The 14,665-nt window shown below is 37.5% G+C and overlaps 1 protein-coding gene across 8 annotated transcripts in view; it reads right to left on the reverse strand.

Moving 5' to 3' along the window:
- Window positions 1–14,665, reverse strand: part of NCKAP5 (NCK associated protein 5) — a 375,601-nt gene that overhangs the window by 22,366 nt on the left and 338,570 nt on the right. For 7 of the 8 annotated variants that reach the window (XM_052791617.1, XM_052791615.1, XM_052791611.1 and 4 more), the window contains 4 exons: window positions 12,256–12,570; window positions 9,943–10,079; window positions 7,763–7,892; window positions 4,489–4,676 (listed from right to left, as the gene is read on the reverse strand). In XM_052791617.1, coding sequence (XP_052647577.1) covers window positions 4,489–4,676; window positions 7,763–7,892; window positions 9,943–10,079; window positions 12,256–12,570 — 770 coding nt within the window. The remainder of the gene's footprint in view (window positions 1–4,488; window positions 4,677–7,762; window positions 7,893–9,942; window positions 10,080–12,255; window positions 12,571–14,665) is intronic. The other variant, XM_052791612.1, reaches the window with a different exon arrangement.

A 14,665-nucleotide genomic window follows, 5' to 3' on the forward strand; every position in this document is an offset into this window, starting at 1 on the left:
CATGGTCTCCCTGGAACTACTTCAGACATTTAAATATGGAGAGTCTCTTTTAAGAGGGGCTCCATTTAAGAGCCTAAGAACTTCTCTCTTTCAGAGAGAATAAGGCACCTTCAGAAAGTGACTCAGAGAACCCAAATCAGGCACATAGACTTTGCTGGCACATTCTCCAAGAGCTGCCTAAATAGGTGAGCAGTGCAAAGTACTCTGTGTTCTGCCAATTCACGCCCTAGCTTAAGACTTACTGATCTCTCTACGAGACGAGACGCAAGCAGAAGCAGCTCATGCCTTTCTTTTTTTCCCCCTTACTCTTGTTTAGTGTAGCCTGCAGAGGTGTCTACGCTGCTTTAACTATTGCTGTAATTCAGGAGTGCTGGAACATCCTGTATAGTACCAGCTTAATGCTCTGGGGTCCTTGAGGATGGTTAAGTGTTCTACAATTACCAAACTTTCTTATTCTTGTTTCTAGTCCTTTTGTGGATATTCCCCTCTGTTAATACGGTGCATTAGAAGGCTTGTGAGCACAATGAGTCAATCATATAGCATTAACTTCCGATCAGCTTACTCAGCTGTAAAAAACCTTGAGTTTATCTGGGAATGCCGCCATGTCAGTCCCATTTGTAAGTGCAGCCAAATTTTTCCTTTTCCTGTAGTTGCCAGCAAGCTCTAATACCTACTTGAATTGCAAGACATGGTGATTTGAGCATTTGATCTCCTTCATGAATCATCTGTACAACACATACAAACTCTGCCGTGTTGAATAAGACCGTAACTTCACATTGCACATACAAACCTCTTTTGTTAAATGAGGCCCCTAGTTAAACTGCTGATGTAGTTAACATTTTAACTGTGCCAGAAATGTCAGATTTCTCAGGTATATCATAACAACTGAGGGAAAACAGGAAGATTTAGAAGCTTGTGATGGGTACCAACCCCTTCCATACAGGATCTTTTCTTTAAAGTGCTCAAGTCATGCCTTGAAATACAAGCAAGCCTTGACGGTGACTCAAATTGAGTAATATATAGGGACAAAAGAAAGCAAGAAGGGCTGTATTACAGAAAAGAAGTATGTGATGGTTGATTAAGGACAGAAAGGAAAACATATTTTTTATGATGCTTTGGGATCATAAGGAAGATTAAGTAATAACATCTTTGACCAATTCAGTTACTTCTCCAAGGGAACACAGAAGACAGTGAACTTGTGTCGGTTCTCGTCTGATCATAAAATAAGTTAATAAACAATGGGCCTGGTTGATGGAAATTTATCTTGTTTTCTGAATTCTTATAAGAAAAAATAAATCCCTGAGCTTTTAAAGTCTAAACAGTAAATTAATTGAAAAGTGAAATAATTTTTTCATTGCGCAAATATGGTAGCAATCATGATGTCAGCAAACTGCTCAAGGCGTTACCAGTGACTGCTACAAGGAAGAGGAATGGCTGTTTAATGCAGGCCTCACTGAAGTTTCACTGAATAGGTGTCTCCCATGGGCTGACTCCAGTGAACTTTGGATCAGGTGCTGCATATGTTTTATTAAATCAGAAAGTTACTGTTCAATTAAAATTAATTCATTTGATACATATAAAAATTATTGTTTCTTGTTTTGAAAATCCCATGAGGAAACTACACCATGGCTGTTAATTTAAGTGAAAGTTTTATGTCCATGATTCAATGCATCTTACTCCTTTCTTTGAAATTGTGATTTGTTTTTCTTGTCCAAAATTCTGCAGTGTACAAAAGGATGACATTATTTCAGAATATGTTTCCGAGGTCAAAACAAATGTAACATAAAATTGGTCTTAGTGCCAAGAGAATTTAACCTGGATGCTGTTTAAGACGTGGCAGATAAGAAACCAGAACAATAAGTATTTCTCCTTTCAACATGTAAAAGCCTTTTTTGATTCCTCAAACTGTCCATTCAGTGTTCCTTTACCATAGTAATTGCCCGTTGTTTGTTTCCCTTCTGAAACTCCTGTGCAATACTTTTTTGCTGATAAAACTTGTGTATGTACTTTGGGGGTAATGCTGGTGAATATGTTCGGTGAGAAGGAGACAATTCAAATGACAGTAAGTCTGGGTTAACAGAGCTTCCTGCCAGAACGCCTCATTAGAGCTCCCAGTCTGAAGTCACTATTGTACTGGTGCTGTACAGGCCAATTTAATTGGGCTGAGGGACTGATACAGCACACTGCTCTTTTGACAAGCAGTGTAAACTCATTCTGCCCATCACGACACTTGGTTGTTTTTTTTAAAAAGGCTTCACACACACCATTTGGGAATGAAATTCAAAGCACGTAGCATTTCCTTTTCCAAAATGCCAAATATTCTGCATGAAAGCTGCATTCCCCCCCCCCCCCCCCCCCCAATTTATCTTGTTTTTTTTAGAGTTGTTGGCCACAAGTGCCTCAGTTTCTGGTGTCCCCCTTTTTTTGTGGGTAATGTTCCAGATCACACACTTCTAATTTAAACAGACTGTGGATCTTCTTGGATTGGACAAATCACAGCTCAGAAAAATTTGCCATGCTGGTTCAAACAAGGAGTTCAGGGCAACCTGCTTTTCATGGTTACTGCTTCTCATTTGTCATTCTGAAAAGTTTAATACTAATAGGCAAATCTCTAGCGCTTTATTGAGCTTTCACTGTTCACCGAGAGGCAATGCTGTTTTGAGAGCTATTTCAGATCCTCAAAAAGTGATCTCAAAAGCCCCCCAAAATAATGCATGAAAAATGCTAGTGCTGAGTTGTACCTGTTGCCTTCTAGTTTAATGACGGATTTTTACAAGGATCCTAAGGCTATTTCAATGACTTTTGTTTAAGTTTTGGTGCTGATTGGGCACATTGCAGAGATGTCATATACAAGAAATGCACGAGAAGAATGAATTAAAAGTAGATGCAGCTCTGAGCCACTTTTCTATAGTGGAACCAAATCTAATTGCTCTGTTAATAGCAAAAGACCTTGGCCTTCAGAAGGCAGAACTGATTTTCATATATTTTTATATATATACATACACACATACATACATATATAATTCATCTCATCTGCATAATTAAGCTATGAATTTCTAGATGTTCAAGATGAGGGATTAAGTGGATGCTCAAATTATTTTCCTTCATGTATCCTTTTCAATACTTCTCTGCTACTTTTTTTTTTCCTTTTCTTCTTCCCAACTATGAAGCCAGATACTTTAAAATTGTTCTTTCTAATACAACCCAAATATATTCAAATTGAATCATATTCTGGGTACTAGTGAAATTTGTTCAATTGGGAAACAAGGCAGATACATTTCAGGATTTTTCTTTTGAAGTTTGAGAGTCAATTTAATATTCAATTAAGCGGGGCTTTCATGCCAGCAAAGTTGAAATAAACAGGGCCATTGCCAGTTTGTTCCACACATTCCTTCTGCACATTTGGCCCAGATTCCTGAAAGCTGTAAGACTCTAACTTTGGTTAGTGTTAATCACCTCTAAAGTTACAATGCACAGTGCTTTTCTGAAGCTGAATACTGGGGTCTGGGAAGAGATAAAAATTCTTTTTCACTTATGAACTACACCAGTATGCTACAAAACTGCAGCTCATTCATTATTTTCTGCTACCGCCTTTGTTTATACTGTAACATACCCCAAAAGTGCTGAGCGCTACACACAGAAACAAAAGAGCTTGTATTTAAAAAGAAGAGTTGGGAAAGTGAATGAACATGGAGGCAAAATGATTACAGTGGATCATGGCTGGGTGGCTCTATTTTCAAACAAATAGGCTTGTTAGAGCAAAGGAGAGAAAAAGTGAGAAAGCAGTGTGAGGATCAGAGGAGAAGGCATGACAAAAGAGGAGGAAAAGAGCAGGTTAAGATGTTGCTTTTCAGGATTGTTGAGACTGCATGATGTCAAGTTCAATGTTTTTAGAGACAGAAATAGCAAGTGGATTCACATGAAGTAAGCGGAGAAAACAAATTTGTTTCAGTTTAGCGTCAAGATCCACCAATCAGATCAGGGCTGATCTTCATCAAAATAATGTTTAAAACCCTCAGATCAGGAGTTCCAGAGCTAACACTAAGAGTTATTTCAAAAGAGACCAGAAGATAGCTGACTTCCATAGCATAGTTCCATTTGAATTTTCAGGAATACTACTTCAGAGGTTTAAGTCACTTACTACATGTTGTGCTATACATATTATCTGACTATATGTGAAGGAGCAGACTTAAAAGATAAATTCTGTGTTTTCTTGCTAGCCTTAAATTTCAGCTCCTCTCTAATGGTAGGGTGCTAGTGCTAGCCTGACTCTACTTGTCAATTTTGGAAGTCTAATTCTATGACAGGTGAGCATCAGAATGTAACATTCTGTTCTAAAAATATTTAGATCTTTACACTTCTGCAGGTCATGCTGTTTTCTTCAAGTCTGCCTGGTTTTTGTAATCAATCAACACACAGGAAAAAACGAGGCAAATAAAAATAATCATGAAGAAAATGAGAAGTAATATAAAAATCACAGTAACTCACACTTGGGCTCTCCTTGCCCATGCTGTCTTTGCTGGAAGCTCCACTCAGCTGCTCAATTAAACTGTAATGTGTTAATTGTTCAGGTCCATCCTCTCCAAAACAGCCATAGAGACTGTGTTGGTATAAATCCAAGATTGACATCGGGTTCCCCAGAAAAGACTTTCTCTGATTTTGTTTTTCCTGCTCAGCTGTAAGAGATGTTAAAAATAATATCGTTATGGCATATTTAATTGATGAAATGCAGTCTACATGCATTGTAATGTAATCTTACAATTTTTAAATATATTTCAAATGTTTTAAGGTATCTGGAATTCAATGTAGTAAAAGCATTAACATACTAGCTCCTAACTCCCCAGTCAATGCATATACAGGGGACTGTTCATACTTAATATTCAAGGTGAAAGAGATGGTATGAGACAGCCAGAATTAGAATCATAGACTCATAGAATCATTTAGGTTGGAAAAGACCTTCAAGATCATTGAGTCCAACCATCAACCATGCCCATTAAACCATGTTCTGGAGTACCTTGTCTACTTGCTTTTTGAATACCTCCAGGGATGGTGACTCAACCACTTCCCTGGGCAGCCTATTCCAATGTCTGACAACCCTCTCAGTAAAGAAATTTTTCCTAATATCTAACCTAAATCTCCCATGCTGCAACTTGAGGCCATTTCCTCTTGTCCCATCACCAGCCACCTGACAGAAGAGACCAGCACCCACCTCACTACAACCCCCCTTCAGGCAGTTGTAGAGAGTGATAAGGTCTCCCCTCAGCCTCCTTTTCTCCAGAAATTAATTTCCTTTCTTTTTTAATTATAGATGAGATGGATAATTTGGGGGGGATTGTTCTACTTATTTATTTCCTTTAAGTTTTTGTTCTTCTCTCTTAATAGCCTTACATGGCAGATGTGCTAAGTTCCTTTAGCATGTCTTTCAATTTGACTATATTCGATAATTCTTTCCTTTTCACTACATTTTTAGCTGATGAGTACAACAGTATAAAAACCACACTATTAAGGTAAGAAACAGGTCCTACCCATTTGTTCAGGATCCTACTGTAATACAAGAACATTAGGAATAAAACCTCACTTTCCAAAGTCCAAGGCTGAAAACTCATTCAGAATATAAAAATAAAACCAAAGAAATTTTCTGCAGCTTCATGAAAATGCACAGGAGATGGAGGCTTATATGATCATTAGCTTCTTTCCTCACACATCTTGTTACACAAACTTCAACTCTACCTTATAACCTATAGCATTAGAAGAGCCTCTGCCTCCAGTGCCTCCAACAGAATTGCATCAGGATAAAAACTTCATGAAATTGGAATAAAAATATTTTCATGGTTGAAACGGAAGAACCTGGAATATTTGGCTTATTCCCTGCTATTCTACTGACTTTCTCTGTAACATTAGGCAATGTACTGGGAGTCTCGTCAAAAGCCCACTAAATCAATGAAGGTCTTATCATTGACTTTTAATAGCCTTTGCATTGGGCACTCAGTCTCTCAGTCTTTCTGTTCTCTGCTCATAAATGGAAAATTAAAATCACTCCAACATTGTAATTGTGCAACCAGCGGGAGTTCATTAATGTTTTGGGGACTCAACTAATAAATATAATTATCTATACATATAAAAATAATCTTTATGAATTGGTTTGCTGCAGCCCCTGCCTCAGCCTCTTGTGGACGTTGTATCACTTGTGTGCATAAAGAAGCTACGATCTTTGAACACAGAATGGAATAAAGTATTGTTATTAATACGATGCGAGAACTGCATTTATAGAGCGCAGAACAGAAATCCTGACCATAAGGAATGACCACAGCAGAAATACTTTTGCAATAATGCTTTATAATTTTCTTTTTTATTTGTCTCAATCACAATTATGAATTTTAGTTCTGTTAGTAGCCCAAAAGTTAGGCATATACACAAAATTAATGATTTGCTACGCAAAATGGTGACTTCAAGTCATGGTTAGGTATCATTAAACTTGGAATCTGCTGCCATTTAATGCAACTGCTTGCACACGATAAAATCCTTTTCTTTGCAAATTGTGATCAATACAGAAGAAAATGCTTATCTACCTCTTCAACGAAACACATCTTTCTTGTATTAGAACATGGTTTGTAAAAACCAAAATCTGTAAAAAGAAGTGTTTATGGGCTAAGTTAAATGACTTGCAATATTTCATACATATTAAAAATACAAAGTTACAGGAGTAATGTAAATAAACGGTCCTAGCTTCCTACTCCACTCGCTCTCTGGTGGAATCACAAAAAAATGGATTAGCTCTGAAAATGCCAAATGTTTAAGTCCAACTCCCAGCAGACACTAAAGAGCACAGTATGTCTGTCGACAGTATCTAGCCATCCACAGCATTTTTAATGCATTCATCACTGCGGTATCTACTGTAGGTGCTAATCTCTGCTAGGTCAAGCTCACTGTTGTGCAGAGGGTCAGCACAAATCCTATGAATCACTGAAGTACTGCTTAAGCTCTCAGGGCTTCAGTGGTGCGGAGACCTCGCACTGGCCTTTGCACTTGCCAGAATTTATCTCCTGCAGGGAAGCCATCAGCTGCGTAGGCAAGGATGTGAGCCACACTCTCCTCCCCCTCCCAGAGGGCACACATCTGCCCTGAAAGGGGGCTTGCAGCACAGGGAGCTGGTGGTCAAGACAAGACAGCAATTTCTTGGGTTGTTAAATGCACAGAAAACTATTATCTCGAGAACTTCACTTAATGTGTTTTCATCTACTGGAATTCAGTAAATTCCAAATTGCCATCAATTCTCGCAAAAAGGTTTGATACTTGAAAATGGCAAGTGTATACACGCTGGACAACGAGAGAGACTTCACTATGGCACCATAACCAACATCACTTTGATATAGAGGTTGGAAAACTATGGCCTTGATCATTGGGTTATTTCAACTGGCTAATATAATTAAAAAGAAAAAACGGGAAGCTATCTTTACAGTCACCTTTTAAATTTTGTAACAATGTAACAGAAGACTTCTTTTTACTTACACTGCAGGGATTTACACATAAAAACCTACAAGTTAAGCCCCTGCCAGCAAAAAACTGTGGAAGAGAGGGAAAAAAGATACACACATAGAATAAAAAGCAAAAAGTAATAAAAAGCTAATGGAAAATTAGACTGAAGTAAGAACTGGGGTTAGAAAGTGAAAACTAGACAGAAAGTTCAATGAAGGACACTATCTGCTGCTGAGTCAGAGTTGAGATGAGGGATACACAATTTTATGTACAAATTTTCAATTACCTTGTTTGTTGTTCTTTGTTAACTCTACAAAAGTCTCCTCTGCAGTTCTAAAATAATTTGTTTCATACTCTGGCTCCAGTTCAGTGTCACTGCTGCTCGCAGAATAAGTACATACTCTCAGAGCTCTGTCCTGTACAAATAAGGGTATTTCAATCATTCAGATGATGCATATATATCAAAAATAATGCCGAAGATGGTATTAGGAGTGGAACATTTTATATTCATCATGCAGTATAAATGGATAGTTCAACTGGAAAAAAGTCTGCATTCCCAGTTTAACTAACCACTTCTCCTTCAAGTAAGTAATCACGAGTCCAACATGGGGGAAACAACACGTTCTTGTCCTGGTAAGTCTCCTGAGTTAGTCTGGCAGACACAGTCCAGATTTTACCATTTTTTCACTGTAACATAGGTTTCAAATCTACCAACATTTTCAGATAATTTCATCCACCAAGTTCAACTTTAAAACTTCTCAAGTATGTTTAATACAGTGTATTTGTAACATATAAAATTATCACACAACAAATGGTTTGCGGCAAGCAATTCTAGAGGCAGTTAGGATGGCCAGTAGACAACACTCGTGCTTTCTATAGTAGTAAATCCTAAATTCTTCCTAAATTCCTGTCCCTTGTCCCGGCATTTACCTTACAGTACCGGAGAGCCCTTAATTCCCACCTGATCCTATCCCATTTCTCTTCAGGAAGCAACGCTAAGGATTTTCTTCTGGGAGCTCTGGAGAGCTTCTAATCATGGAAGGCCTGAAGGCTTAAACCTTTCAGGAGCAGCAGCTCAGTAAATAAACCCCCCAAAATGGATATGGGGAAGCTAAGTGTGATACCGCTCAGTTAATGGCATCTACAGGTACAAATACCACCTACTATCCTAACCCCAACTGCCTATCAGTGGCTCAAAAGAGTTTTTAATTCTGTTTTTCAAAGAGTGATACTAATTTGCCCATCTTCCCATCCACGTTGCAGTTTTTAACTGATGCAGAAGGACATCCATTTGACAGTAAGCACATACTTGTGGAGAGGGGAGCAGACCTGAAGATACCTGCATATATGCCCAATGTTATCCGTAAAATTGGGAGACCAAGTCAGCTGTAGTCCCAAAGCCATTTAGACACATTCACATGCCAGCTACACCCACAGTGACCTTCTGACTCTTAGGCAGACTAATTAGGAGTAATACACATATCGTGTTAAGATAGTTTTGGGACTGGAGATGGTCAGTCACGACTGGCTCAAGGTGAAGACCACACTGATGCAGCTGTTACTTGGAAGCCAACAGTGCTGCACTACAGAGGATTCACCACCAGTTTGTCAATGACATACAAGTAATTTTATCTCTGTTTCTGTTCTAAATATCCAGAGCATGGGCCATACAAAAATGCGAGATAGCCCAGTCGGTAAATAAGTGAATAAAGCAGACATGCAAAAAAGTTACACAACAAAATGTTTTCAGCCTCTTGTAATGTAAGGCTTATTAGCTAGCAGTGTCTGCCAATTTCCTTGCTTAATGCCCACTTTCTTGATAAAGTTTTTTTCTCTCTTTGTTAACCTGCTGACCCTGTACTTCTCACGGGGCTTGACAGCCTGGCATTCCTGAATATGAATAACTTGACAACCATCAGCAATAACTTTTACACAGGTATATGCATTTGCCTGTTTGCTCTTTCTGCAGTTGTTATGAAAAGATTGAAGGACAGACAGATCATTGCAGGGATTAACCAAAACCACACAGAAACATGTACGAAGAGTATTTTCCCTTTCACAATACTTTCGTAGCGCATCTGCTCAAACGCTCATGCTACACAGCCATACAGACAAGGAAACCTAGGCCTGGGGAAAAAAAGATCTGAATCTCACGGAAAGCAAACAAACAAGATCAAGTTTCTTGAAGAGAAAAACAGGGTAGAAGGTCTCCGTTTCCTTGTCTATAAAATGATTGTGAGGCTTTTAATTAAAACGCATTTGTAAACCATGAGGACAAAGTACCTTTGGGTGCTGCATTATTATTATTATTAATAAATAATGAGATTGCAAAAGAAGGGCAAGAAAGTAAATGTAGCTGTTAGATTGCTAGTTACTCTTCTCACTATATTAAAAACATTCACCATTTCTGATTCTTTACACTGCAAGACATATCTCATTTAATAGATGACACTTCTTAACTTATACCTTTGTTTTAGTAGTTTTCTTGGTGGTCCACTCTGGAAGAACTTTTCTGTTTTGCACAGTTTCTTCAGTATTCTCTAATGAGGCAGAGGTCACAGAACTTGGTACTTGTTCACTTTGCTTTGCAAGGTTAATTATTCCTGAATTAAGAGAGACATTATTTAAATTGTAGGTCTCATCAGCATCTTCATGACAGTGTTTCAATTATAATGCAGTAAAAACTGGGGGCAAGTCATGATACTTTCATTATGTCAGATAATATCTTACTACTCAAAGGAGCAACTTACTAACTTACTGGAATAATTCTAACAACTACAGTGGCAGAATGTGATCCAAAGCCTTTTCCAGTTAACAAGAGAAGAGGAAGTCATGGATTTAAATCCTTTTAATAGTTTAAAAATATATACTCTTTCACATAAGAAACAACATTCAATAACTACTTCTAGGCATTGTAGGATCTGCTTTGCTATTTTATGCTCTCAGAGAACAGTCTGTTAACATAAATATAATTAGAAGTACCTTTCTAGCAGAAATTCTCAATCAGCTAGCCTTTTTATTTGCTATACTTGCACTATGCAAAATCGGAACATCAAAGAAGATATACGGTGCATATGAAATAAAGTAATAATTGTAATTTGGATGAGAAAGTGACAGAGAGAAGAATCGAATGAAAATATTCTAGTAAAGAATGAGTTGACCCCACCATCTGATGTATACTACTTTTTTTTAACATCTCTTCATGACAATTTAATTAAGATACAAACCTTACAAGGTTGGTGCAGTGAATATTAGCATTAAGATCAGAACAATCTTACTGCTACTGACTTCTTATGAAGCAATTCAATGATTGCAGTTTCTGTTCAATTTGTTATAATGACAGTGTTTAATCATGGACTCTACTCTATAGCACACTGCTGAATTGAGGTCACACATGTGGCTATTCAAGCATGTAGCATATAATCTATAACTAAGATTTCTCTTCTGAAACCTTCTTAGCTGTACCATTAATTAACAATACTTTTATTTAAAAAATACTGAGTATTAAAATATCTTTTATTTAGCTTTGATTTGAAAGGAGCAGAGGAGTCTGCAATGAAGCATACAATGTGTGTTTGCAGTCTATTATACCATTACAATACTGCACTGGGAATATTGCTAAATCAACTAAGTTCTAAGATGTTTAATTAGAATTCTTCTGTTATGCATCTTATGAACATATAAAAGAGGCTTCTTTCCTCCTAGGCTCAATATACATCAGCTCATTAGCAGAACACGTATTTGATGGCCTTAAACTAAGCTTAAACTTGATACTTAACCTCACATGCTAATTACATGGAATCAGATTTATGCAAGTTAAACACTCACAACATTTATAGGAGCAATAAATACTTATGCTGACAAAGTGCTAACAACCATAACCCCAATAAATTCATGACACTGCATTCGGTCACGATAAAACAATACTCTTCTCCATTAAACCAATTACTTTTACTGCATTTTGTACCGTATCTATCATGCCGACTATAAAAAATTTCCTGTTATAAACGCTGTATATAATGATTTCTAATGTTATTGACATATATATTAATAACTCAAAACCCTTCAAAAATTTATATAAATGGCCAGTGTGCATTTATAAAAAATTGCACAGAGTTCAGTGGAACTATTTACTAATACGAAGTTTTTTGTTGGTACTTTGCTGGATTGTTAGCCCTTTTATTCCTTTGTCAGCTTTTGTTTTATAGTTTAAACACACACGTAGCTGCTAAGTGAAAGTAAGGTATTTTATGTTCATACATAGAAATATGGTTGTATAATTTAGTAAAGTATTGAGAGTCTTGTTTGAGGTCAAAACCATATATTCATTAGGACAGAGTTTATGCATTGAGACCAAATGAGTCTTTAGTCTAAATCTGGTTTCAAAAGCAAGTCTTTATGAATATATCTTTTCTATGTCACAACATGGCTATGCTTTGTACTTTGCTGCAAAGTCTGATCCTGAATATTGCTGAACATCTGCCTTCTTATTCAAGTTAAATTCCAAGGCTGGCATATGTTTTTTCTTCAAGTACTGTTTCTTGAGAAAAGGATTTAAATACTTAACACATTTTTCTTCCTCAGATAATCATTATGTGTAACAAAATTTCCATATGGCTCAGGTCACAAACTTGTTAACCTTATGCATTCATGAAAAGAATATCTTCTGCTCTGCATTTAACATTTCTGTTATCAATTGTCATTATTACAGGACTTCTGCTAATCAAAACAGATGTCAGGGCAGAAATAATGTGATTTTCAGTGTAATTGACATTTTACCTGAGGAAGCTGGTTTTGGAAGGCGACTTTGAAAAGGTCGTATACCTTTGGCAGTCATGGCCGGATCAGATGTTGAGTGACTAATTATGCTTTCCGCAGACTCCTGGCTCTTAGCTGTTGAAGGCACTTCTCGCTCAAGAGTTTTGGCTTTTACTGAAGGAGCTGAAAGAAGAACTTGCTCAGACGGTGCAAGGACTTCTGTTTCCGAGGTTGGTTCTTGCTTAGAAACGTGTCGCCCTGTAGATCGGTTCCCTGAGTCGGGGAGGGGGAAGGTTCCAATCCCGCTGTCCAGTGTCCTCATCTGGCAGCAAGACTCTAAGATACAGGAAGATTGTGTGATGGGGTGGAGCTAAAGGTGTCACTGGTATTTAAAGACAGTGAAAGGGTCTACGGGAAAAAAGGGCATCTTCAAGGGAAGGTTTCAAGGAAAGAAAAACATTTTGCATTTTGTGAGTATGCTGTTACCTGTCATTTGCACGCTTTGGACACAATACATCTATCTAACTGAATACAATGAAATACCATTTTGAGGTGCAATTAAACTAACTAACAGATGCCAAAACATTGAAATTGGCCTGCTTCAGAGTTATAGGGTGATAATGAATAAGAAGGGCATGTCCTAGAAAGTGATTACAGCTGGAATTTTTAAATTATTTAGTTTGAAGGCCCACAGAAAGTCTGCAGAGTACCAATGTGAGGGAGTGAGTAGTGTAACGTATTCCTTCTTACATAAGCTTGGCCTCTCCATACATCTGCTTTCTTAATTGTTTCTCTTACAAGAAGGTGTTAATCAAAATGTATCATTTATTCTTGCACAAAATTAAGATCTACAGAATTTCCCAGAGATACCCGTCTCTCAGAGTGTCCTGAAAAACTTGGATAGCCACAGCCATGCCTTTGTTTACCTTGTTATGCTCTGGTTCTGCACATCCCGTTTTTGGTGAGTGTACACTTTCCTGCACAACACCAGACAGGGATACCTTAGGTACTCGGTTTGGAAGCAGTATGGTCACACATAGCCCTCCAGCTTATTCAGCCTATTGAAAAAGTGCTTCACTAACCATGGAACAGAGAAAGATGCAAGTGTAGATATGTGAATGTTGCTATTCTAGCAACTAGGATGTAACAGCACCACCCTGCCCTGTCATTTCCTATCGATTTCCAGAGCCCTGCCTTTTGTTTGTATAATGAGCAAACAATATTGAAGGGACTACGATGGCAAAGTCTTTCTGAGAGGTATAAACACCAAGGAGGGAAATTCAGCACTAATGGTTGGAAAATGAGCATAATTTAGGTTAAACGTCTGGAAACATCCCTTGACAGTGAGATCTTCAGACACTCCCAAAGGAAGTAGACGAATTTCCTTTGCTTTGAACAATTTAAGGCTACACTGCATAAAAGATATAGTGCAGTGAACAACTGTACTCTAGCAAGAGATGCAGAATATGACCCAATATATCTTTTCCATCTCTATTTTCTGTGTTCCTGAATATTGATTTTTTTTTATGATATGCCCATTTGTTATTTAAGTCTGTTGTAGTTAGCAGACCTCTGTCAAGTCATTTTCACGATTTTTATCTCTGCAGTGTTTCTAATACTCTCAGAAATTCAGAAATATTTTCCTCTACAGGCTTTGCCTATTTGTTTTCGAAATAAGAACATTAACATGGTCATTTTCTGTTAATATCTTAACCTCAACGGGCCTTATTTGATAAGAAGTAAGAAACTACTTACAGATAAATTAAATGTCTATTTATGTTTCCTTGTTCTTGTCAAAAGAGAAGCAGTCTATATTTACATGGTCCTCATTACATTATCCTTGTCACTCAGGATCAAAGATTGAAAGTCATTCTGAGCACATTAACCTTACAGGGCCTAGCTGAGCTGCAACAGCAAAATGAACTACTCACTATCTTTTAAAAGGGCAACAAGTGACTCTGATTTCTCTCACACAATTACTACATCCCAATTACTTCTTTCCATACGTAAAAGGAGATAAGGTGTGGAAGCCACAGCAGCTGGCAACTATGTCTTTCATCACATTTTTGAGCTAATGTGCCATAATGATTTTAGAAGTTGCTGAAGGTTATCCAGGAAATGTGAAAAAGAGAATTCTATTCGGTTCTGCTGCGTCAAAGGGAGGTATCCCAGCCACTGAACTCTCTTACTCTAGTTATCCTTCCCCTAAGATATTTTTTTGTTTTGTTTTTGAATAGTAAAATGCCTAGCTGGAATGGGGTGAGCTGTTCCTCTCAGGATACAACAGAGTGCAGAAAAGTAAGTTAAAATGCTATGTGTCTGCCTTTGCCATTTACTCTGTAGATAATCAAGCTTAAACAATGTGTTAGTGCATGGACAGGCATTGCTTCAACTAATGACTTCAAATAACGACAGAGTTAGTAAATAAAGG

Source organism: Harpia harpyja, chromosome 7 (genome assembly GCF_026419915.1).
Source record: "Harpia harpyja isolate bHarHar1 chromosome 7, bHarHar1 primary haplotype, whole genome shotgun sequence".
Classification (NCBI taxonomy): domain Eukaryota; kingdom Metazoa; phylum Chordata; class Aves; order Accipitriformes; family Accipitridae; genus Harpia; species Harpia harpyja.